The sequence below is a fragment of the Neolamprologus multifasciatus genome, chromosome 14 (assembly GCF_963576455.1).
Source record: "Neolamprologus multifasciatus chromosome 14, fNeoMul1.2, whole genome shotgun sequence".
Lineage (NCBI taxonomy): Eukaryota > Metazoa > Chordata > Actinopteri > Cichliformes > Cichlidae > Neolamprologus > Neolamprologus multifasciatus.
In genome coordinates this window covers 29,536,735-29,562,105 of record NC_140452.1, presented here as the reverse complement: position 1 = coordinate 29,562,105, position 25,371 = coordinate 29,536,735, and the positions used below count along the sequence as shown (strand labels likewise).

The following is a 25,371-nucleotide window of genomic DNA, read 5'->3' as shown; positions in this document are numbered from 1 at the left end:
TGATCACAGGAAAACCTCCATTTAAACTAATAATGTGTAACAAAAAAAACATTTTTTTGTGGATGTTTTGCTTTAACAACATTTAAACAACATTTAAAATCAAAATGTTTTCTATATCAGTCAAGTTGATTCACCTTATTAAGTTTGTAATACTGCACATCCACAGTACCTTAGAGGGGAAAAAAGCATCATTATTCCATTTGAGGAAGATGAGAACACATTTGTGTTTATTTAATCAAAAATATGATAATATAAAGAGCAATATAAAAAGTCACACCTGCCGACATTTCTCTGAGTTATCATTCTGGAGAAAGACAGCACGCCAGAGGACAGTGGGGAGGTTTATTCAAACACTTTGGATATTTAACAGTCATCTCTGCAAAGACTGGAAGCACTGAAGGTGAACGTTTTATTTATAAACTCTTAATATGTCAATTCCTTCTCAATTTTCTACCTTTTTTTTCTTTTGCATGTTACAGACCATGGCACGTCTGATTCATCTATCATTACTGCTAGGTATGTTTCCAACGTACAGGTCATCACCTAAATGCAAACTGTACTCAGGCCTGATGTTATCTTCCTGTGTTACAGCAGTGAGCCAGCTGACCTGTATTTCAGCCATACGAGACTTTCCAGATGGAGGAATCAAATTTACTCCCTATCATCTGTGCCCTGTTGGAGGGAATATTACACATGTTTGCAATTGCACAGCTGGAAAGTGGATATGGAAATTTAAATGTTGTGGGCCCACTGCTAACCAAGTCACCCTGGAAGCAACTGCCACAGCCAATTACACTGAGACAGAGGACTGTACTAATAAATGCCGTAAAATCACATACAAAACAAAAATGTTTGTTTTGTCTGTGGAGGTAGAAAATGGTAAGAAATCTAAAATTCACAACACATTAAAACTGATTTTATCGCTGGTTTAAAGTCGGCTGACTGACTTTAAAATGAAATCTAAGAACTTTAAAACCTGATGCATATTATATTGTTTATAGATGAGCATTCATGTGTTTTGTTTCCATGTACCAGGGTATTTAAATCATACGAGTGACAATAAGATCATTTGTGAATCTTGCTCTGGAACTTCAACTACTGCCGGCACAAAGTGTTTCAGCTTTAAAAAAAAGTAAATATATTTATATCAGTTTTTAAATATGATGATGAAGAAGATGCAGATTGGTACCTCATAGGCAAAATCATGTTGGTCACATACTTTTAAAACAGCTTTCTGTTTTCTTCAACAGACAAAAGATTCATATCTCGGTTCCTAAGCAAGACCAAAACAGAGTAAAGCTCAAATTTCAGGAGTGTCATCAACAACACCGTGTTAGCGACTGTATAGAGGCTCACACAGGCGAGTACTTTCATCAGCACAATCAGCCTTTCCTCCAAAAAGCAGCTTTAAGAATTTAATTTGCTACATAGTTTTTCTTTCTTAAACAACAAAAGTAACTTGTTGATGTGCAAAACAATGAACTGATGCGTTTTTTTCCACAAACAAGAAAACAAATACAACATAAGATGAATCTGTAAAAATTATATACATACATGTATATTTACACACTGTATAGTTACAACAAGACTTTTTTTTCTTATGTAAAACTGAAATGTGTTTTTAAAGCCTGCATTTTTACTTTTTCTTCTTATGTGCAGGTTCAAATCAAAGGACCTGCAATGTTAATGTTGCTACAACAAATACAGGTACATCAGGTGGAAATGTTTATAAGGAGACAGCAGGAAACTGTGACCTATTGTCAGTGTTGGGTAAGTTACTTTAAATTAGTAACTTAGTCACATAACAGTTACTTCTATCAAAAGTAACTCAGTTACTTCAAGTTACTCGTTACTTTCAAAGTAACTAGTTACTAGGGAAAGTAACTTTGGTTTTACTCAGAATTCTCTTGTTAATGTGTTGCTTCCATAACTTTGCCAGTCTTCTAGCTTGCTTACTTGCCACAAGTGCACTGTGCCACCTACCAATAGAAAGGAAAAGATAATGTGCATATTTCCACGAGAGACCGCGTGGAAATATGGCGGCGGTCATGGCGGCGGTCATCATTGACCGCCGCCATGATTCTAGCCTACGTCACAGCGTCATGTGCGCTTTTTACATCCAACACGAAAACCCCTGGAAAAACTTTGCTAGACCCGCCCCTGCACAGTTACCAGCTGTCAGCTATGTAAAAAAAAGGATCCTGGTGTTATTTCTCAGAAACAGTTCATAACTTCCCTTCAACTCATTCATGTCACCTAAAAGGTAAACCTGTTTCTCCATCACCTGTTCAGCTCTGATGATTCAGTAAGAACATCTCTTTTTCATTGTAGCTGAATTACGGGACAAACTGCATTCCTTTTCACCTCAATACGAAACGCGTAATATTTTCTCTGAATACCAGATGATTCCGTTTTTTAGGGGATGGTTGGCAACTCTACTAACTAACCTTATGAACAAAATAAAGTTCAACATCAGTAACATCATAGCACCCATCCAGCTGTATAGAAACTCCGTCATGCTAGCTAGTACCCAGTATGAAAAAGTCAGCACAACGAAAATAAACTCCACCTAAACTTGGTTTATATCTGACCCAGATAGACTGCAGGTCATAACTTCTTACCTGAAGTTCAGTTCACCTGATGCTCAGACCAGCGGCAGCCTCGGGTCTCTGCTCCTCCTGCCTCCCCTTTAACTCATCCACCTGCTGGCCTCCACCACTTGCTAATTTTGCTGAATCTTTGGAAGCTCCGCCACACGAAGTAACGAATAACGAGCCTATCTAAATCCCAGTAACGATTAACGCGTTCCTGATTTTGGCATAATAACTTGTTACCGTGCTCGTTACCACAATAATAACGTAGTTACTGTAACGCGTTACTTAATAACGTGTTAGTCCCAACACTGCCTATTGTAGTGTTAGCATATCTTAAATGTCACTTTGCATTTTTTGTCTCCAGTTAAAAATCTGGAGTTCTACCATGAAAACAAAAGTTGGATTGATGCCTTGGAGCAATGCCAGACAGACTACACCTCCCTGGTTGAAATCACCAACCAAACACTGAATGATGAAGTGAAAAGTCTCCTGCAAAATGCGACTCACCTGCAACGAGGGGTGTGGATTGGCCTGGAGCGCTCAGTTTTTGACAAAGATAAGAAGTGGATGTGGATTTCAAAGTCCAAAGACATTTATCCTGGGTGGAACAGAAGCATAGCTGACTCAAATAACCACTGTGCAAAGATGATCCTGACTGAGAAACAAGAAATAAAGCTGCTGGATGCCAACTGCCATGACAGACTACCTTTCATCTGTCAAGGTGAGCATTAAAGAACAGTCTGGTATAATATTTTTGTCAGTTTTCTGCTTCTTTTTCTTTCTTTCTTTTTTCCATTTAAAAAAGAGACATGGCCATAATGATGTTGATGCAAAAAGTTAAAATATTAGTCTTACAGCCTGAAAGCAGAAGCTTCTTCTGAAATATTATTTTTGGATATTAACTTTTAATTAATATTGGGGTTTGGGGTTTTTTTGGGTTTTTTTTTTACAGATCTTGGAGAAGGGGCCTCGTGACCTCTACTCAAAGTAACAGGAAAACTCTGGATTCAGTCATCAACAACTGCAGGACCTGTGCTTTAGTCAAAATCAAAGCATCTGCGGTCCAGACATTAAACTGTTGTCATGGAGACATGTCAAATAATGTGCCAGAAAGGGTGTAATCATTGTATAGCATACATCTATAATGACTTAAAAAAAAAACATGAATTGGGATTCTCTTTCTCTAATTCACACTGGGAGGAAAGTGTACAAATCAGATCAAAGAAATCATTAAAAACACAAAATTACCATACCATTCATGCCCACAGTGAGTTTATGTAAACTTCTGACTACAGCTCTATATGTAACTGTCTTAGTTAAGCTTTGTTGTCATTTCTCTAAGTAGTCTTCAGGAACAGTTCTCCAAGCGTCTTGAAGGACATCCAAAGCTCTTCATTAAGCTCGAGTCATTAAGTTTTCTTAATGACACGATTCTGTTCATCTGCTGCTGTAGGGCCCTGACACTTCTTCATTTGTCTGGTTTCTTCAATATTGTTAAGGAACCACCGCTCGCCATGTCCAGATTTTCTAACATTCCAGCTAACAGCTCTTGGGGAATCACCTTGTTGGTTCAAAAATACTATTTTATGCCTGTAACTGTGCTGTCTTTGGCCTGTCCAATTTAAGGCCAGAGGGCAGTTTGCACATATTATCAGTGTGGTCTGTCATTATGAGTTTGTTGGCTTGGTCAAAAGACTGTTTGATCTTTTGATTGTCTTCCCAACTGTTTCTGTGGGTCACATCTGTTATTATTATTATGGATTATGGAGCAGGGTAGCAGATTGGGAACCACTCTGTACCCCCTGCAGTTAGTTAGTGAGATTTTGTACAAACCGCTGAAAACACATCACATCTGCTGTTAAACAGACGATAATAATAATAATAATAATAATTATTATTATTATTATTATTATTATTGTTATTATTATTTTTAACCAGCATCCCGAGAAGTTTGTTTTATAATTAAAATACATTTTATAGTTTGAAACTGCGTTAAAATCTGTCGGATCAAAAAAGGTTGTGCTCTACCAGACACTTCGATCCATACTCCAATATATTGTAATCATGCATTTCTACCCTCATGTTTAGATGCCTCTTTTGAGGTCTAGACACAAAAATGTATACTTACTCTCAAAGACTTATATATTACATGCGTCACATTTTCTTTCATTATCTACAGATAAGAAATTATGTTCGTCAGAGTGTCCTCAACTTTCCATCTCTTCTGGAAGAGGGGTCAATTTTTAGTTCCCAGGATTCTGAAAAGTTGGTTTCTGGTTTTGTGAACGCTTTTTCTGAGTATTTGAATTGTAAATCTGACTTTTTGAAGACAGGAGGAGGAGCAGGGTTTGCAAATTGGAGATGAGGTGTGTGAGAGGAGTCTGTGTAGGATCCATTCTTGTTCTATAAATTCAAGGCTTCAGTTAATTCAATTCAAAGTGCTTCACAGACTTCATTACTAAAAAACTAAATTGCACAGGATTTTTCCTTCTCTTAGTCCTATATGTGATCGTTGTAAACTTGAAGAAGGCTCTCTTACTCATTGGACTTGCCCCAAATTGTCCAACTATTGGCTGGACATCTTTAAACGTTTTTCTGATATGTACAATTGCACATTAGAGCCGGACCCAATAACTGCATTGTTTGGGTCTTCCTCTTCATCTTTCTGGCACTGTGCCTCAATTCAAAATGTGGCTAACAGAACTGACTGCTCTACTGCACGGGGAGAGGATTAGGTATACATTAGAGGGCAAACTTAGTAAGTTCTTTGATGTGTGACAACCTTTTTTAGATCATGTATTAAAACAAAGTTCTCTTTGATCAATCGCAGCGTTTTACTTCTGTTTATTGTCAGTGTTGAAGTAGTATTTTTGTTGCTGCAGTGTAACCTTTTGCCTTATTTGTGTTTTTGTCTTTGCTGTTGTGTTGTCCATTTGTGTTTTTTCATTTATATCAAAATCTTAATAAACATATTGTTTTTAAAAGTTTATGTTTTATGAATAGCTTTTTTTGCAGTAGCTCCATCTATAGCTATTGCATTAGTTTCGGTATGTGCAGATTTGCTTTTCTCAAACACAGCCATCATTGTTTCTTTCACCTATATGGCTCGGGGTGTGTCTTTTAATGGCACAATATCAAGGAGTTCTTCTTTGATCACACACTCATTTGACACAGACCATGCAAATACTGCCAACTGAGGCTTGTCTTGTGTGTCACAACTCTCATCCATTGCAAAATTAAAATAAGCACATGCTTGAAGGTCAGAGAGAGCACTTTGTATATTTTTGGAAAAACTGTATCTGCTTTTCTGCCTGACTTTTCAAAGTGACCAACTCGTGCTTGCGAAGTTTAGTCCCTTTTGGAAATTCCTGGTCGATGTTAGCATGGAGTGAGCTGAAGCGATGCTGAATGAAGATCTGAAGCTTTGGAATGCGCTAATGACGCCTGACTTATCAGGCAGAATGACTTGCCATTACATTCAACAACAACAACAAAAACTCTCCCACTCTGTTAAAAACATTCTGTGTTCTTCTTCATATTTTTGTTTTGCTGTGCATTTTTTCCTTGCTGTTTTGAGAGCGAGCATGACATAATTTGAATACTCAAATGATCTTGCCCCTACTGGAAAACTTTGCTGTATTTTCATCACACGCACAAGCGTATTTGATGAAAATACAGGATTAAACACAAACAAAGCGAACACGCACATTAAAAAAAACAACAACCACAAACGGCACGAGAGCCGCGGTTGGGCACTCCTGGTTTTATAGGTTAGCAGTGAAATTAAGTGGTTAAACTTTCATTAATCACAAATATATCAACTATCAAAATGAAGTTGTTGTGTGATAAACAAATTCTCATGTAGATCAATCTGATAGCAAAAACCAGATCATTTAAATTATTTTATTAACAACATTTATACAATAAAAAAAATTAAAGATGCCTGTAAAAAGAAGCCCTGACAGACGATGATTTTTAAAATAAATTGTGTGTCTGTGTTGTTGTGAATGAACCAGTCTTCAGATTTTCATCCTTTGCACCATCTGTTAATTTAGAAGAACCAAAAAAGAAGTTAAATCAAAATTCACAGAAAAATGCATTTTAGTATCAGAACGTTTATTAAAATATGTAATTATTAAACTGTTCTTACTGTTTAAAAGAAGAGTGGACACCTATTCGTGTGTTTATGTAATGATATGATATGATGATAAGTTGTTCTGTCACATTGTGAGACAGTGTTGTGTGAGATCCACCAACCAGCTAGTAGAGAAACAAACCACCACAAAATGAGTTAAAGTTACTATAAATTAACCTTCTCACACTTCAAGTGAGGTTTTCTTTTTTTATGGACACGTGCTTCTGAAAACAGTTTCAAATTCAGCAGTTACTAAAAATAATCCATCTCTATCGGATTAGACCATTATCCAAAGTCACCAATGAAACTTATTAGTTATAGGTACACTTGTAAGTCTGTAATTCTGAATTTTATTAAAATAGCTCAACAAAATAAATACTCATACTTCAAGTCATATTGATCCAGTTCAGGCTCTAGTTGTTTGTGTCATGTTTAGTTGCACCAGACTGTATATTAGAGTTCTGTGACATACAAAGATATAAATATGTTTCTTGGGATGCTCCCTTTAAGGGTTAACATCATCTGTCTCCATCTTATCCTATTCCTTGCATCTGTCTTTAGCTAACAGTGTCATTCATAGTGTCCACCAACACCCTGCTGGCCAACAGCACAGGTGGGCGTGCCTCCAGCAATCAATCATGGCAATCTCATTCTTGACGATAAGCTTTTAATCAGATGCCTTTCCTGAGGCAACCATTTGCAGTTGCAAAGAGAATGGTACTTGTCTCATTGCATTGTGCCAAGTATAATGTTTGGTGGATCATAGTGTGGGGTTGTTTTTTAGGCGTTGGGCTCAGCCCCTTAGTTCCAGTGAAAGGATCTCTTAATGCTGACCTCAACCTGATAGAACATGTTTGGGATGAATTTCACTAGCTGGGCCCACGTCCTCATTTTAGGTTTGACAGCATTTTAGTAGTGAAAGGTGAAGGCTTGGACATGAATTGAGCTGCGGTTTGGGGAAGGCCTCGAAGGGGACTGGCGACAGCACCCAGGCCTGGCAGATCCCTGTGTACTAAATAGAAGTGAAGAAGTTAAAGAATTGAAAACAAGGAGGGAGGGAGAGTGGGGCACGTAAACAAGAATGAAAAGCTTGTAGAACTGGGGTATCCTATATAGATGACAACCGGAAGGAAATTCCCATACATAATCTCCAACAGACAAAATGAAAAACATTAAGTTTTACAGATACTTAAAGAAGAAATAAAGGTTACAAGTGCAGTTCTGTTTTTATTATCATTGTTACCATCGAGATTGTTGCAAGGAGTGTACATTTTATTGAGTAGTAGATGTGGAACATGAAGTAGTTATATGTTACTGTGCATGGAACAGCTTAGACACAGATCTTAAATTTTGCAGGAGGAAAAAATAGAATATTTAAAACATAGTTTGTTTTATAGATCTATTCACATCTCTGTAAAGTATAGTAAAGTATCAGATCCCTAAAGCTCAAAAGTCAGCGCCATTTATTTAAACATATTGTATTAAGTCAGTTCAGAAACAGAAATCATGTAGTGGTGGATGAACTGGTCATTCATAACATGAAAGAGGCTTATTTCCAGTGCACCCTGGTTATGTGATACATTTGTTTGTAACATTAAAACTGATAAGGATATATTTGCTTCCTATTTGACTAGGCATACTATCTACCTCTAACATCATTGAATGTGAAAACAGGGACATTTTCTCAAGTCAATACATAGAAAATTTAATGTGAACTTAGCTGTTGATTGAAAATGGGACCACACTGATAAACGGGCCAGATAATAATGACAAATGGAAACAAACAACAACAAATTAAATCTAAATATTTTCAGAGCTGAGAGAAGCGTTCGAACTCGCTTCAAGCTAACGTGGCGAAGAAGTCCTTCGAAAGTCCTCATAGTTTAACAACTACACTTTCAGGGCAACCACTGCAAAATGTAATGTGCTGTGCATTCATTTATAGGGTGATGATGATTACTGTTTACAGGAATACCTGCAATTAAAATTAACATAATAACAAAAAACAAACAAAAAAACAGTTTCTTCTGCTGTATGGATTTTCTTAAGCAAGATATAAAATTAAAATCTTCTTCTGTATCAGTCATGATATATTCACCTTAATACAGTTGTAATATTGCACATCCACAGTACCTTAAGGGACAAAAACCCTCATTATTGGATTTGAGGAGGATGAGAACACATTTACATGATGATATAATCAGCGATGCAAAGTCACTCTTGTTGACATTTCCATGAATTTCCATTTTGGACTTGAGCAACAAGCCAGAGGACAGTGGGGAGGTTTATTCAAACACTCTGGATATTTACTGTTAACAAAGATCTCTGCAAAGACTGTAAGTACTGAAGTGTTACTAAACTTAGAAAATAAACTTTATAAACTCTTGATATGATGATTCATTATTACTCAATTTTCTACTTCTTTGCATGTTACAGACCATGGCACATGTGATTCATCTATCATTACTGCAGCTAGGTATGTTTATTGTTATAACAGTAACTTGTAATTTAAAAGATTACTTAAAAGGTCATAGGTTAGATCTAGCCATGCAGATCCATTTTAACACATTTATCTATTTCTTTATGTTCTTCATTTTATTTACCAATGCATTAAACAAACAAATGTATCCATATATAATAAAACAAAGATGTTTTTAAAGTACATAAATAAATACATTTGCACTTGGAGAGAGATCTAACAGACAGTGGCACTGATCCCATTGCTTGGCTCTTTCTATGGCATGGGAACGTTTTGGCAAAAAGGAAAATGGAAGAAAGGGCAATGAAAAAAGAATAGTTACAAAAATACTGACTTTTGTACATGTTTTTGTTTATATTTTTCTTACATCTGTGAATAATTTTATATTTATTGTAGAAGAAGAAAATTATCACTTTAGCAAACACCTAAATGGAAACTGTCCTCAGACCTGATGTGATCTTCCTGTGTTACAGCAGTGAGCCTGCTGCCCTGTTTTTCAGCACGAAACTCTCCATATGGAACAATCAAAATCGCTCCCTGTGATCATTGCCCTGTTGGATGGAATATTACGCAAAATTGCAAATGCACAGATGGCAAATGGATTTTGAAATTTGAATGCGGTGGTCCCAAAGATAGCCAAGTCACACTGGAAGCCACTAAACTCAGTAACCCTGAGGTGATTTCTAAAACATGTCCTAAAATCACATACACAACCAGCAGTTTTCTTTTGTCTGTGCAGCCAGAAACTGGTAAGAAATCTAAACGTCATAGCATATTCTCCTATTGACAGAATATTAGTCACAGTACTTACAGACAAATTAATTCAGCAAGTACAAAATCTGAAGTGCCACATCAATTTTTAAAGTCACCTGCAGCCCCATGTGGATTCATTGTTTTGTTTCCTGCAGGGTGTGTAAAGATTTCTGGTGGTAATAACATTTGCAGAGGATGCAAATTTAGTCCTCCCAGCAACAAGGCAATACACTGTATTTCAGGGTAAATATGTTTGTTTTTTTTTGCATCAGTTTTTAAATATTATATTGCAGAAGATGCAGATGTGTTATCTCTTATAAAATCATGTTTGTCATATGCTTTTTAAACAGCTCTGTATTTTTCTTTCAACAGAAGAAAGATAAACATCTCAGTGTCTAAGCCAGATAAAAAAAAAGTTTTGAAAGATGTTCATCAAGTATACGATATCAGCGACTGTATAGATGCTCAGACAGGCAAGTACTTTCGTCAGCACAATCAACCTTTCCAAAAAAAAAAAAGGAATACTTAAAAACTGTATAGTTACAACAGGATTTTTTTTCTTGTGTAAAACTGAAATATGTTTTTAAAGTATACATTTTTTCATTTTTACTTTTTCTTCTTACATCCAGGTTCTTATCCAAGGTCCTGCAATGTTAATGTGACTACAACATCAGGTGGAAATTCAATTTTTCAGCCTGAAAGCAGTCATTTACTTTTAACATTATGTTAATAAAAGTAAATGTTAATATATTGCAATGCTGTAGACTCAATACTTTAATCTATACAAAACATTCCTGACTATCAGGGTGAGTCAGCTTTGCATAAATAAGGAGACAGCAGAAAACTGTGACCTATTGTAGCGTTAGCACATGTTAAATGTCACTTTGCTTTATTGTCTCCAGTTAATAACCTGGAGTTCTACCATGAAAACAAAAGTTGGATTGATGCCTTGGAGCAATGTCAGACAGACTACACCTCCCTGGTTGAAATCACCAACCAAACACTGAATGATGAAGTGAAAAGTCTCCTGCAAAATGCGACTCACCTGCAACGAGGGGTGTGGATTGGCCACGCTCAGTTTTTGGCAAAGATAAGAAGTGGATGTGGATTTCAAAGTCCAAAGACATTTATCCTGGGTTGAATAGCAGCATAGCTGAACCAGATAACCACTGTGCAAAGATGATCCTGACTGAGAAACAAGAAATTAAGCTGCTGGATGCCAACTGCCATGATAGACTACCTTTCATCTGTCAAGGTGAGCATTAAAGAACAGTCTGGTATAATATTATTATCAGTTTCCTGCTTTAAAAAAAATTAAAGGCCCGGCCGTAATAATGTAGATAGCTGAAAAATCTGAAAATATTAGTCTTACAGCCTGAAAGCAGAATAATTTCTCTTGTAGTGTTGAAACATGATGCTTTTATCTACCTATAAAAAGACTGTATGGCATCTCGTAAAAATGAAGAAAATAAAACAATGACACAACTCATTGCTTTGGACATTAATTTTGTTGTTTTGGGTTACAGATTTTGGAGAAGATGCACCATGAACTCTACTCTCATGTGGTGAATGTGACAGCATCAGGAAGACACTCTAATTTTGTCATAAATAATATCAGTCAAATTACTATACCACTCCTATGATGAGTCTATGTAAACTTCTGACCATAGTGTTATGTAAAACTCTCTTAGTTAAGGTTTGTTGTCATTTCTTTAAGCAGTCTTCAGGAATAGTTCTCCAGGCTTCTTGAAAAACGTTTAAGTTCTTCTTGGGATGTTGGCTGCCTTTTGTTCTGTTGCCTATTAGATGATCCCATACTGCTTCAATAATGTTGAGTTCCGGGTTCTGGTATTTAGGTGTGATTTACTGCATTGGCAATGTTTCACTTTCATTCTGAAAAATTATGCTTTCCAGATCATAGTGCACCATGGATCAAAAGCCGATGGTACTTTTCTTTGTTCATAAATTTGTTAATTTTGACAAGATGTCAGAGCCTCCACCATGTTTTACAGATGGCTGCAGACTGTCAGTGCTTTACCTCTCTCCAGACCTCCTCAATACACACCAACAATGATTTGAACCAACATTTTCAAATTTGGATTTATCACTCCATGCTGTCGTACATGTTTATTTATACTGGCTTGCTCACCTGGTATGAATAGTACAGTGGAGTAGATGAAGATCCATTTTGTTTCTTTTTAAACACATTTTTCACACATTCCTTTTGGTTGAGGTTTTAGAACCTTTGTTCTATTATAAATCTTTATTAATAAATGTCACCTTTATTGCACAAAATCCTGCCTCAAATGTTCCACATCATTTCCTGGTGCCTGACATTAACAATGACCCCATTTGGGGCCTCAGTGCGACATTTGCCAAACATCATAATCTACTACAAATATAAGGCTGTACTATTTTTTAATGTAAAACAGCAATAGTGCATAAATAAAATATGAATGGAAATAATTTGAAATATTTGTATTATTGTCCTATTATTGTGATTCTGTTCATCTGGACGTAGCGTTTTGTGTCTCCCACAAAATGCTACGTCCAGATGAACAGAATCAACTTTTGGAGATTTACTTCCCTGGATGATTGAGCATGCTTCAGGATTATTTGCATTATAACAATTATTTCAATACAATAGATTCTAATTATATATTTAAATATGGCAGATGTGTAAGAATAACTCTGATGTTTGGTGGTGGCTATGGCGGAGCTTCCACAGAGGCTAGCAGGTGGATGAGGGAAAGGGGAGGAAGGAGGAGGAGAGACCCGAGGTGGCCGCCGGGCTGGCCACATTTCGTATTGAGCTGAAAAGGAATGCGATTTGTCCCGTACTTTGGCTAGAATTATGAAAGACACAAAGTTGGAGTTATTCTGCGTCTTTACGCTGCACAGCTGCCTCTTCTCCTCTCATTCTCTCCCCCTCCAATTCCTGTTGCTACTTCAATCATGAAACTGATCAATGATCAGCTGATCAACTTTTCTCTCTTGTTTGTTTATCGCCCACTTTGCGCCAGAAAGAGGAAACCAGCAGATGTCACGCTAAACAACAGCAGCACGTTTAAGCTTGATCAGCTGTTGTTAGAATTTATTTAATATTACTTTCTAGTATCAGCTGATGTTTGCTGGAGCCACAGCTGTAAAAGCTGCTGGTCATGATATTGGTTTGGTTATCTGGTGAGAGGGAAACATGAAGATGAAACCAGGAGATGTTCTTACTGAATCATCAGAGCTGAACAGGTGATGGAGAAACAGGTTTACCTTTTAGGTGACAGGAATGAGTTGAAGGGAAGTTATGAACTGTTTCTGAGAGACAAATAACACCAGAATCCTTTTCTGTGTCGCTGACAGCTGGTAACTGTGCAGGGGCGGGTCCAGGGCTGGACTGGGACAAAAAATCGGCCCGGGCATTTTGACTAGAGACTGCCCCACCAGGTATTATAGGAAAAGCCATAAAGCCGTTGAATGTGCTGCTAAATTACTGTAGGTGTGAACAAAAAAGTGCTGTCGACAACCCAAGAGGAAGAAAAGGTCCAAGAATCAAATATTCTTGTAGTATGATAGTTAAAAACTGGCAATCCATATAAATGTATTACAGACATTAAGAACAGTTTAAAAGAAATTTTAAATCAAAGTATTCAAGGGAGTTTTTTTTAGCCTTTATTTGATAGAGACAGTGTAGACAGACAGGACGGAAGGGAGAGAAAAAAGGAGGAGACATGCAACAAAGGGCCATGGATCGGACTCAAACCCAGGCCGTTACCCTGCAGCCATGCAGCACATGGTGCCTTCTCACTCACTGAGCTAAACTAGCGCACAGTGAAGTTCATAACCGGTTTGGTTCTGCGCCATTTGAACGATGAAGCTGAATTATTTGGGCCTGAATCCACTTCCATCTCATCTTCAGCACAGGTCCTGAAAGACGAAAAGTAAAATTTACAAATAGCTCAAGGTTTCTGAAATGTGTGTGAAGTAATTAAATATAAATAAAATAATCCTGTAATCCAGTTTTATAACATTTGTGTCACGGCCGAGGCCGTCTCAAAAGGAAAAGGACTCAATTGCTGGGCGCCGAACAGCACGTAAGTAGTTTCAGTGACAACTTTTATTTTCTTTTATTATTACTATGTGCATATTAGTATTGTACAGCACTTTGGTCTACCAGGTGTGTTTTTAAAGTGCTATATAAATAAATGATGATGATGATGATTTTCACCACAAGTGTTCACAGTGTTGAGTTTCACAAATGCAAAATACAACAACTAAACCTAAGTGGTTTATGCAGCCTGAGCTAAGTGAGCAGTCTGGTCATTCGTCAGTGGAAAACAGCTGTTTCTGGCCTTTTTTTGTCACTGCAATAACATCACAAGCACACAAGAGTCGGTCATGAAACTTTACAGGAGTCACTGACACTGAAATAAAGACAAGTTTGAAAAACATGTGTTTCAGCCTAGGAACTCATCAAAGGGGGTGTCAGAAACACTGCTCCAACAAGCATATACATTTGCCATCTTATACTCTTTTCCATTTGTAACACATATGTAACTTATAAGGCAACTTTATCTGGTGCATTATTATATTTTGCTCCAAACAGAATTTCAGTTTGGGGAGGGGGGGGGCATTAGTTGGGCTACCTTTGTGCTTACATTTGATTCTCCTATTGCGCAATAATCCTGCTGGCACCTTCACACTTTGAATTGGCCTACAAGCTTCAGAGATTAATACAATGTTCTGTATTTTTCCTTCCTATATTGTGATAAATAAAAATAAATGTATCTTATCGCCCCGCCCTCCTTCAGGCTGGCCATGATTTTAATCCCACCCATACCCACCCACTCCCCCAACCCCCACTGGTACAAAAAAAGAAGTTCTGGGAGGCCATCATTTCTGTCCCCACCTTTTACAGTTCAGGGTGCCTTCCATTGAGCTCTGGTCCAGGCTGTCAGAGTTGATGGCTCTCTTCTCCAATCGTGGCTCAAGAGTTGGGAGTTCGCCTTGTAATCGGAAGGTTGTCGGTTTGAGCCCTGGCTCCAGTCTCGATCGTTGTGTCCTTGGGCAAGACTCTTAACCCGTTGCTTACTGGTGGTGGTCAGAGGGCCCGGTGGCACCAGTGTCCGGCAGCCTCGCCTCTGTCAGTGCGCCCCAGGGTGGCTGTGGCTACAATATAGCTTGCCATCACCAGTGTGTGAATGGGTGGGTGACTGGATGTGTAAAGTGCTTTGGGGTCCTTAGGGACTAGTAAAGCGCTATACAAATACAGGCATTTCCCATTCTCTTGTGCTCTCTTGGAAACACCCGAGTTTGTGTTTAGGATGTCAAAGAAGGATGAGCCTGATGCATTGCCTCCAGTGAACAGAGTCTCATTGTGCACTTTAAAGGTATGGTCAGCAGAACCCAACTAAAAGTAAAGATATAATGATAGAAAACATATTAGAATGAAAAAGAACTGTACGTGCTTATATTTGTGCTCCTACTTCTGCTCAGTGCTTCAAACAGCAATACAAACCTGTGCCTCCAAGCTGGCCACCCTGTTTGCAAGCATCCTCTCATTGGTTTGGGCGTTGCCCAACCTGAGCGGAAGTACCAGTTTTTCCATGATAATAGCCTGCATTTCCCACTCTTTGACCTGTAGAGAACATTTGAGTGCATCCACCTCCTCTTTGCTTTTCTGGAGAAGTTGCTTCTGGCTGTTGGAATGACTTACAGCCTTCTCCATCTGTACCACATCAAGTATTAACAAAGTGTAGCTAAATCCAGTGGAGTGGTTTGGTTTAAATTAGATTAAAACCAACAAAAATTACACATTTTAAAATAAAATAACATTTCAGTAGCTAGCGAGCTAAATGGAGACCAAAACAGCCAATCAGAGTTTTTGCACCCAAGTCTGTGATTGGTTGGTTTTGTGGCACCTTTATAACGAGTACAGAAAGAGTTGAGCGCAAGGTGCAGAGATGTTGAGAGCAGGAGCAACACACTGAGAGCAGGTCCACAGATGTCTGTCAGCACATAGAGCAGAGATCTGAGCGAGAGCAAATGCCAACAACTGAGAGAGCGGGGCTGTTATTGTGTGTGTATATGGATAAATAGCAAACACTAAAATACATTTCTTACACGTAGCAATGAATTTTGTTCGTTCACACTTTCACACATAGTGGTCATGACAGTAGACAGCTATTCAAAGGCTGTTTTCTTGTATTTGTGTCAGTGTTGATGGTATACTTGCACATAAACCACTACATTGGGCATTAATGTGTGACTCCATACCCTGCCACCCACTGGTCGTTTAATGTTAATATAGATGTATGATGTGTTTCATTGTAATTATTGTTATTTAACCCTGTCATGCATGAATTATGACAACCTTAATCAGGATTTTTATTCATCTTTTCATTCCTAAAGATGAATAAAAATACTTAAAATAAAATTCTGATTGAGGTTGTCATAATTCATGCTTAAAAAAGGTTAAACTTTTCTTTGCTGAAAGTAATTTTCTCCACAAAATGCATATTGGACTGTGTTTCAACTCGACATAATATCGTATTTGATGGTAACAACAATTAATGTTCATAAAGGGGAGGGGACAGGGGTGCTTTGTTTTGGTTTTTTTAATCAAAATTATATATTGACTCTTTAGCATTACACCTTTTGCAATTTACAAGCATATTTTTATATGTCAAAGACATAAAGCTCATATGTAACGCTTGTATTCATACAAGCAACTTGTACAATTCATACAAGTTGTATTTACATACAACTAAATAGCTTTTGCATTAATCTCATGCAATTAAATTAAATGTATCGTATTAACACATATACATGATCAGAACAGTGTTCATTTCTTTGTAAATACTATGCTTTAAGAAAATTTTCGGACCTTTGGCTTTTTAAAAAAATATTTTACTCATCACATTACTTACTCATTAAAGTTTCTGACCTTATCCACCTTTGAAATTTCCATCCAAGCAGAGTCCACATTTCCAGCATTACTTTGGCATTGCTAACTTCCTGTAAGGAAGCTGAAACGGACAGATATACATTCAGACAAAACAGATCCAAAGTGGTTGAGATGATTCAAACAGATTTAGTTCATTTCATTGCATTTTGCACAACAGGAAAGTGTTTCAAGATGTCTGCCGTTTGGCAAGACTGGCTTGGACTACAAGTTCCATATGGCACTCGGTCGTTTCTATAGAAACGGGTTGTTGTCTCATTACTGGAAGCTAATGTGCCACCGTGACGTGTAGTAGCTGTATAATATACCTTACACTCTGGGTAAGTGTATGAAATATCCACATAAATGATTAAAACTGATCAGTACGGTTAGAAATAGCGTTTATGGCTCAAATGTGCTGCTTAGCATACTGAAGCATGACTTGACAGATCATGACACGTTTATGGTGCTTTTACAGAGGCTTTCATTCATTATCTGCAGCAGTGAGTGTGTGTTATTCACTCATATCACAAACTTTTTGTTCGTGCTGTTTGTGTTTATGATTGTGCTGTGTTTAAAGACGTTCTTGTTAAACGCAGTACTTCACCGTAACATCATCTCCCCCTGCTGGCGGGTGACTATGTATGCAGCTCCAGTGGATTTATCTTTTAAAAACATCAGCAGTTTAACAGGTAATACTCTTCGCCATATCTCTCTTTATGTAGGATCTTAAGGGCTGCAAGAGGTCATTTACAGCAAATAAATAAATTATTAGTTCTCTCTGACTTAATGGATGAACCTATTAGGATGCACTTATATAGTCCAAATCGAATGATAATACTTTCGGGGGTAACTCAAATCCATGTAAAATGTATGACTTAAAATCACTCTTAAATATTGATGTTTTGAAAAGAAACTGAAGTAATAAAACAGGGTCATGGCGCTTTACAATTTATACATAACTTGCATTAGTTGGGGGGGAGCTGTTGTTGGAATTTTAAGTTAAAGAAGTAAACTGTCAGAAGATCCAACTGAATAACACAAAGAAATTACTTAGTTTTCCACTTGTGTGATGGTCAGAGCTCTGACAGTGGGTTTGGGTGGGCCTCAGAAGATTATCACATTTCAGACTGGACAATGGCAGCCTGAAGTTTGGAACAGTTGCTCTTTAGATTTCTATGTTACGTCGGAGGGATTCGTTAAGCCTCCAGTCCTTTATATTAATGAAAAAGATGGCAACACTAATACAACAGCACACAAAGTCACAGGCCCGTACTTTAGTAGCACTTAATACCCACTGTGTTTTATTTTATTTGGGGTTTCAGACACATGGATAGAGGAGCCCAACAGCGGTCTGCGGCCTCTAAAGAAAAATTCAGAGATGAAATATCTCAGCTGTTCGCTCCGCCTCAACAACAACAACATCACTGAGCTTCATGACCTCCAGAAGACTGTTAGCCATTTCCTGGCTCAGCCGGCACATCTAACCTGGTTGGATCTTTCCTTCAACAAAATCACACACATAGACCACGTGAGTGTCGTTATCAACAGCTGCTTATCTTTCTTTTACATCTTAAGTACATCTGAAGCTGGTGTACACATGTGTGTTCCAGGTCTTGTGTGAGTTGCGTGAACTGCGTGTGTTGTACCTTCATGGAAACAGCATTTTTATTCTGTCAGAGGTGGACAGGCTGGGAGTGCTGCCACATCTGCACACCATCACTCTGCATGGAAATGTGATAGAAACCAACAAGGCATACAGGTGGAGACTGCATTTTACACTAAACACTCGTCACACATGTCCCAGGGAGCTTTAATGTGTTTTAAATGTGAGATATTTTATAGAAGCTGATGATAGTTTGCTGTTTACAGAACCAAGTCCAGACAATCAGAAGCTCAGACACCTCAGAGGTGTAGAATGAGGGATTGCTCTCATTCTGCAGATGTCTGTAAGTGTGACATGAGTGCACGGCAAGCATCTAAGTTCATAACATTGTAACAGGTGCTTAAATGCAGATAGGATTCATATTAGTTGTCCTAGTCTGCATAGCAACACCGGTTAAAAAAACACATACAGTGCAGTGACCGCAAGCTCATGTCCATCTGCAGACAGGGGCGCCTCTGTTTAAAACTGATTTCTAATGAGTGACAGCAGCTTCTTCATTCATTTAGAGCATGTTTGCAGCGCTGGTTACACAAGATGAAGTTTGGATGCGTTTACAAAGACGAGGCCTTTTTAGTATTCAGTGTTATTTCTGTATAAATGTCTACAAAATGTGCCTAAGATATTTATTGGGCGTCTTTCTGTATGTAGGAATCGTGTGATTACCGTCCTGCCTCGGTTAAAGACGATGGACTTCAGTGCCATAACGCGACAGGAGCGAGTCTTGGCAAAGATCTGGCACCAGAGCAACAGCCGCTGCAGGAGCAGCAAGGTTAACCAGTGACTGCTGGCTCGTCTCCATCCATAAACTGATACTCTTTACCTATTTGTCAAGTGCACACTTTATTAAGCATGAAGCACACATAAAGGGATTAATCCAAACACTGAATAACCATTTTTAATAACCATTAAAAAACTAGCTGTATGATCTGGCATTGTATGGATGGCAAGCCAGTCCTTAAATACTAAGGGTATATGAGAAGGTGACTGAGAGCTGCAGAGAGAGCAGGAGGGTCACAGAGAGAAAAATAAAAAAGAAGAGGGAGAGGCTCTGGGAAACAACGACCCTTTGAGCATTAATATCAAGGGGTATGTCACAATTGCAGCAGCAAATCTGCACCGATTTAATATCTCTCCTTTTTCTCAAAAGAAAAAAAAGAGCTTATATGTGTTGCATTTTGTGTAGTAATCTCTGAGCAGGTATGAGCTCAAAACAGGCCAAAAAGTGACAAAATTCAGCCTACTTCTGCTTACTAGCAGGGCCTACAACTCAGAACTAAGTTTAATAGTAATTTTGCATGCATGGCTTTATTAAATATACTAAAGTCAGTATACAAAAAAAGCATAAAAAAGAGAGACACCTGACTTTTCTTTAAATCAGTTAACTCAAGCGTGGCTGATTGATGAGGCCACTGATAGTAACTGTTCTTCAGAATTAATAGTGTTGTAGTACATTACTGTGTTCTTTATCCATAGATCACAAAATGTTGTCATTCACATCCAGATATCTGATCATTCATGTGGGTTTTGGAAATATTTTAATACTGTTTGCAACAAAGTTAAATTAAAGAAAGTGCTGTTGACCATCTCTGTAGCATCACTGAATAATTACATCTCACATAAGAGCACGCTGAGGTCAGGACAGGAGCGATTTGTTAAAAGTCTTTAATGAATTAAACAAAACAAAAAACAAAACTAAAACTTTTTGGTACTAGCCTAAGACATTACAAACATATTTCAGGTAGTATTACACTTTTGAGTAACAAACATAAAGGGGAAAAAAATGCCAAGAACCCATTGCAAAAAGCTCAGATCAGTTGCGTGGTTTAAATAATCAAAGCCTAGCAGATTATCCCTTTCGAGTCTAGAGCGCTTCACCGTGCTCCCTGCCCACGCATACAGTCGTGCTCTCCTCCGAGGAGCAAATATATACTCGAGAAACAGAAATAAATAATCACAATAAGGGATCAATTCATTTTATTTTCTGCTATAGACTGATTGTTAACACCCTGCCCCCTGCTGCACTGCTATAACGGTTAGTTTCTGATTATGAACGAATCCAATCATATTGCAATCTGCAGGGGAAACCTCTTTGTTTAAAAGCTTAACAAATGCAGGCCTTAAAAGGGTTCTTGTGTTTCATAAAAACTTATCGCCACAAGATCTTAGCCAATTCTGACCAGTGAAGTCTCTACAAAAAGGAGGGACTTCATACAATCCATCATGTTTAGTTTTTATATTCAAGCAGAAAATTCTGTACAAAGGCATGAAGACACAATATCTGTCCCTACACACACTCGCACACTCCCAACCACGCACTTTCATCTTTGAATATTACACTTGAACTTCTGGCCTGCTCGTTTATTTAATGCTAGATAAGCGCAGAGGACACAGCGCCACCTGTAAACTCCAGAATTGTGACCCAAGAAAAGCTGCGTCCTCACCCACCAGCCAAGGAAAGGTTATTAAAGTTTGGCCTCGACTGGAATGACAGATTACTCCACTGTCACTGTCAAATGTCATTGAAATTCACTCTAACTAGGTTAGTGTGAGGTGCTTATGGTTGCCAGTATACTCCACTAAACGATAACATTTTAATTTTTGGAGAAAAGGCGTGTCATTCCTTTTTACTGGTGCTAATATTAACATTAACATTTTCTTGTTGCTCAGGGATAAAGACTGAAGAATGTCTGGTGACATCAAGGATGTTAAATAGAGCTAAACATATATGAACAGTTAAGATTAAATCATGTTTGGGGGTTTTGTTTTGCTTTTTTTACCCTGGTAAATAACATATTCAACATGTGATGCAGTGATTATTTGCGATATTCCACGCCACAGTGATCCCTTTTTTTCAGTGGAGACTTTATCAAATGCATTGTATTAACCAACAGCCAACAGCTTTGTGCCAAAAATCCAACAGCTTTATCCCAGGTGAGTCCAACATAGATATCAGCAAGGTGACAAGCTAGCTCTGATTCTCAGAAAACAAAGAAACTAAAAACACCCGTGGAAAACTTTTTTTTTTTTTAAGAGATCATCAAAAATGTTGATTTCCACAGCTGGAGGCCTCGCTGATGTACATACGAGCTCAAACCCATCTTCCATTTGTCATAATTACACTCGAGGACAGCCATGGGGTAAGACCCTACATTGTCTTCGTCTTTGAAGCAGTTTAAAGCAGAAAGCAGGAGGATCAAAATGTTTTATGACGGGTGGGGCTGGAGGTTGAGGATGCAGGAGTGACACGAAGAAAGTGGGACTGGAGCAACAATATGCAGGCCAGAGTTGTAGAGTTAGGGAATGGCAAACTGGACCACCAAGTCTTCTTTAGCATCCACTTTGATTTGAGAGATTGCACTGTAAGCATAGGCTGCTATCTTAGACACCTGCAAAGAAAAAAGAGAAATCAAATTCTAACCACTTAGCTGTCTTTAAAATGACACGACTGGGGATTCTGCACAGGAATCACACAGCCCCATTCAATCAGAGTATGTTACATATGGATACCTGCTGAACATCTGAGTATGGCACCAGGTCACTCGCAAGTACTTGGTGGGGCTGGCTGGTGAGGGAGGGGAGAGCGAGGGCTTTGTTTTGAGGCAGACTGGTGCTCAATACAGTCATCTTTGTACTGAAGAGAGAAAAACATAAAGAAATCAGCTGTGCTGCTATTTAAGTTCTCTTAAACCAGTAGACTGTGCTTTGAGGAGCTAGCACTTAACCTGCACCTGTGTTTTAGTCTAAACGAAGCTGCTCTGTTTGGTAGAAATCAAACAACATGCTGAAGAGCCATCCAAAATTATTATGAGCCATAAACCATCTATTTGCATACCTGTATTGTCGAGCTCGGTCCATGTACTCGTGCGGCTCCACCATGATGGCGTCTGCTGCTGAGACGTCGATGATGTTCCTGATGTACAGGGGGATAACGGTATGTTTATTACACAGACACTCTTGCGTTATTGTTAGTGGCATGGCTACATTTGCATTAAGGAGGGTCTTACTGTGCCGTCTTTGTCAGGATGGATGAAAGGAGGGCCTGTTCATTTGACAGCGCTGATGAGCTAGTTCCAGGGTTCCAGCCGGTCCCGCCATTTAGTGGTTTGCTGGGAGGGTTTGGGGAGATGAGCGGCTTTGTCTCTTCCTTAAACAAATCATGAAATTTAACTTACTTCTTTTTCCTTCTAAATCAAAGCTAATTATGACAGTTGAGACCACTTTAAAGTTATCATTTATTTTGTTTTATTTTATTTATTTTACTTCATTATTTTGTGTGTGTGTGTGTGTATTAATATAATTATTTTAGTAATGCAACAACGCACAAAGTATCACTTCTGCAACTTGTGGTGCTCTTACAAATACTCCAAAAGTAATTTCTTCAGTCTAAAACAAATACATGAGCACAACACAGGCAGGCAGAGAAAGATCTTCACTCTGTCCCCATTGCTCCTTTAAACTGCTATGAGGAAAGATGCATGGAGGAAGAAATGACTTATTTCTCTAAACTAAAAATAGCTGGGAATCTTTAGGGTCATATGACTACATGAAAGTAAAATCCCAAATGTCCCTCACCTTGCCGTTTGTCCCATCTAATACGTTAGCAACTTATTCTTTACTTTTCACCTCGCTTTAAAACCATTTATATAAGTAAATAACTTTTTCAAAAAAGCATCAAAACACATCTCTTTGCCTCTGGATCTATTAAAGCTTTCTGAAGTCAGACTGTTTATCATCTTGGCTAACTTAACTGGCTTGTACTTCACAAAAGGCCTAGCCAAAGGCTAGCTTACAGTAGCAAGCTGCTAGCCCCTAGAAAACGACCACTTGTTAACGTCGTCACGCATTACTCACGTGTACCGTCTGCGGGGAAATATGCCCAAAGGGATAATATACTATTAGGTACTCCACTTTTAAATTGCCCAGCTTTCACATATCGGGTTTAGCCTGCTAACAGCTAACTACCTGAGTTGTGTTCTCGTTCTCGCTGCTGTAACAGCAACCCATGGCAACGTCCGACGGCCGACACTACACAACCCCGGCGTCCCTTCTCTCCGTCAGAAACAAGTCGTGCTGTTCTTCTCTAGCAAACATAAAAGTTGTCTCCAGCGTGGTTGTAGTATAGCCTCATCTAAAGGTAAGGAGCTACTGTCAGAAGCAGCAGCAGCTTCTCGGGCGAGCTATCACATGACAGTAGCTCTAGCGCAACAACACAAGAACCACTTCCGGTTTTTGAGAAGCGGCGTCGGACCTCGTCACGTGAAGAGGAAGCTTTAAACGTGAACTGAATGAATGATAAATAAATAGATAATATCAATCCATCCATTCGCTTCCGCTTATCCTTTTCAGAGGAAATAAATAATATATTAATACTAATATACGACATTTTTAGTATGTTGCTTTTTGATGGTTTCATTAGGTATTTTTTGTTTACGTACTGTTTTTTGTAACGGTGAAGACGCAATAAAGGTAGATGAGTTTAAATACCTGGGGTCAACCATCCAAATCAATGGACAGTGCACAAAAGAGGTTAGGGTTAGAGTGGAGCCGGGGTGAAGTGGGTGAAGACCAGCGTCCTGTGAGATTTGTGCCAGATGGTAATGAGACCTGATTTTAAGTAGGGAGCTGGAGGTGGCAGAGCTGCAGATGATATGATTTTTAAAATTGAAAGTGAAAAGGATGGGCAGGATTAGAAATGCGTATATCAGAAAGAAATCTCAGGTTTAACACTGACTGAAATGCAGCCAAAAACCTTACAGAGTTGCCACCATATTTTATAAACAGTTTGTGTTGTACCTGTTTCCTGACCTGCTGTATACACATTACACAGAACAATCTTATGAAGCAAAAGGTTCATCACTCCATCAGACCTGTTTCCACCAATTTTCAGTCCAGGTCATGTGTAACTTGGCATACCTCAAACTTTTCTTCCTGACTCCCTTCGTGAAGAACGTCTTCTTGACAGCCACCCTTCCCCTGACACCATTTCTGATGAGGCTTCAGTGAACAGTAGATGTATCTACTGTATCTCTACTGTATCTCTCAGGCCCTGTGTCAGGTCTTTGCTGGATTTTTGTTTCACTATGATTTTCAGATACTGTTTCTCTGCTTTAATTTCTTTGGTTTCTTTTATCCTCAACTTGTGCAGTTTCCTTAAAGTTGTTAAGGACTTGCTGCACACCAAGTTTTAAGCTAATATGGTCAGGTACAAGGATTGTACTGAAAAATACCAGGTCTCTCTTGGAAATGAAAATTGAATCTCAGTGAGAATTTTACCTGGATAAATAAATGATTCATTAAAAAAAAATGTAAAAAGCGAAAGAAGTGATTGAAAAAGCAGCATATGTACAAAGAAAAACTCTGGAAGATGTTCAGGAAGACTGAAGAACTTTTGTTCTAAAAGCCTACAAATAAACATAAAGAAGTTTGGCTCTTTGGAAACAGAGCATTAAAAATATGGGTTGGCTGAAGACTATTACCCAGTTCTGTATATGTGGACAGTAATTAGGAAGTTTACGTAACATATAGAACCAACAGGAGACAGTATAGGTGGGGTTCAATAAAGGGACTTCCCTGGGTCTAAGCAGGTTAAGTTGGACTTAATTATAGAGTATTACATTACTGATTAATCAGCTTACAAGTATCCCACTTTGTTGTTCTGTATTGCCCTGAAGAGTACTTTTTTAATGTCCATATCAATCTATAGGCGAAGTAGCAAAGTGCTGTGCCTCTGTCATTAATTCTCTGCTCTGTATTGAGTGACTCTAACTTGTCTGGACACTGTATTTCTTTCTTTTTGCTTTGAAGTAA

At 38.3% G+C, this 25,371-nt stretch overlaps 2 protein-coding genes and 1 long non-coding RNA gene across 5 annotated transcripts; 2 read left to right on the top strand and 1 right to left on the bottom strand.

Annotated features, from left to right (window-relative positions):
- The first annotated feature begins 8,856 nt into the window (after window positions 1-8,856).
- Window positions 8,857-11,025, top strand: LOC146504300 (uncharacterized). Its single transcript, XR_014868739.1, has 6 exons — window positions 8,857-9,065; window positions 9,166-9,205; window positions 9,682-9,957; window positions 10,117-10,204; window positions 10,334-10,635; window positions 10,864-11,025. It is a non-coding gene; the product is annotated as an uncharacterized LOC146504300 (long non-coding RNA).
- A 6,083-nt stretch (window positions 11,026-17,108) lies between these two features.
- On the top strand, window positions 17,109-21,590 carry lrrc51 (leucine rich repeat containing 51). 3 transcript variants are annotated; one of them, XM_085130277.1, is made up of 6 exons: window positions 17,109-17,239; window positions 17,498-17,590; window positions 18,224-18,429; window positions 18,512-18,660; window positions 18,771-18,847; window positions 19,213-19,327. In XM_085130277.1, coding segments are annotated over exons 2-6 (486 nt in total). In that variant the 5' UTR covers window positions 17,109-17,239; window positions 17,498-17,538; the 3' UTR covers window positions 19,215-19,327. The 3 variants fall into 3 exon arrangements, with proteins under 3 accessions (XP_084986403.1, XP_084986401.1, XP_084986402.1); XM_085130275.1 differs by lacking the exon at window positions 18,771-18,847 and having other exon boundaries at window positions 19,213-21,590; XM_085130276.1 differs by lacking the exon at window positions 18,771-18,847 and having other exon boundaries at window positions 17,157-17,239; window positions 17,479-17,590; window positions 19,213-21,590.
- Window positions 20,209-23,799, bottom strand: lamtor1 (late endosomal/lysosomal adaptor, MAPK and MTOR activator 1). The gene is made up of 5 exons (XM_085130278.1): window positions 23,527-23,799; window positions 22,569-22,708; window positions 22,397-22,474; window positions 22,072-22,195; window positions 20,209-21,950 (listed from the first exon to the last, which is right to left on the bottom strand). Exons 1-5 carry the CDS (start codon window positions 23,566-23,568, stop codon window positions 21,858-21,860), a joined length of 477 nt encoding a protein of 158 aa, XP_084986404.1. The 5' UTR covers window positions 23,569-23,799; the 3' UTR covers window positions 20,209-21,857.
- Window positions 23,800-25,371: the final 1,572 nt, after the last annotated feature.

What these genes read in the sequence shown, in the direction of transcription:
- lrrc51 (XM_085130275.1), top strand. Translation starts at nt 17,539, where the DNA reads ATGTATGCAGCTCCAGTGGATTTATCTTTTAAAAACATCAGCAGTTTA. An exon ending in AAACATCAGCAGTTTAACAG is followed by an intron (nt 17,591 to 18,223) that starts GTAATACTCTTC and finishes TTGGGGTTTCAG; the next exon opens with ACACATGGATAGAGGAGCCC. An exon ending in GAAACCAACAAGGCATACAG is followed by an intron (nt 18,661 to 19,212) that starts GTGGAGACTGCA and finishes TTCTGTATGTAG; the next exon opens with GAATCGTGTGATTACCGTCC.
- lamtor1 (XM_085130278.1), bottom strand. Translation starts at nt 23,568, where the DNA reads ATGGGTTGCTGTTACAGCAGCGAGAACGAGAACACAACTCAG. An exon ending in AGAACGAGAACACAACTCAG is followed by an intron (nt 22,709 to 23,526) that starts GTAGTTAGCTGT and finishes GATTTGTTTAAG; the next exon opens with GAAGAGACAAAGCCGCTCAT. An exon ending in ATCCTGACAAAGACGGCACA is followed by an intron (nt 22,475 to 22,568) that starts GTAAGACCCTCC and finishes CCTGTACATCAG; the next exon opens with GAACATCATCGACGTCTCAG.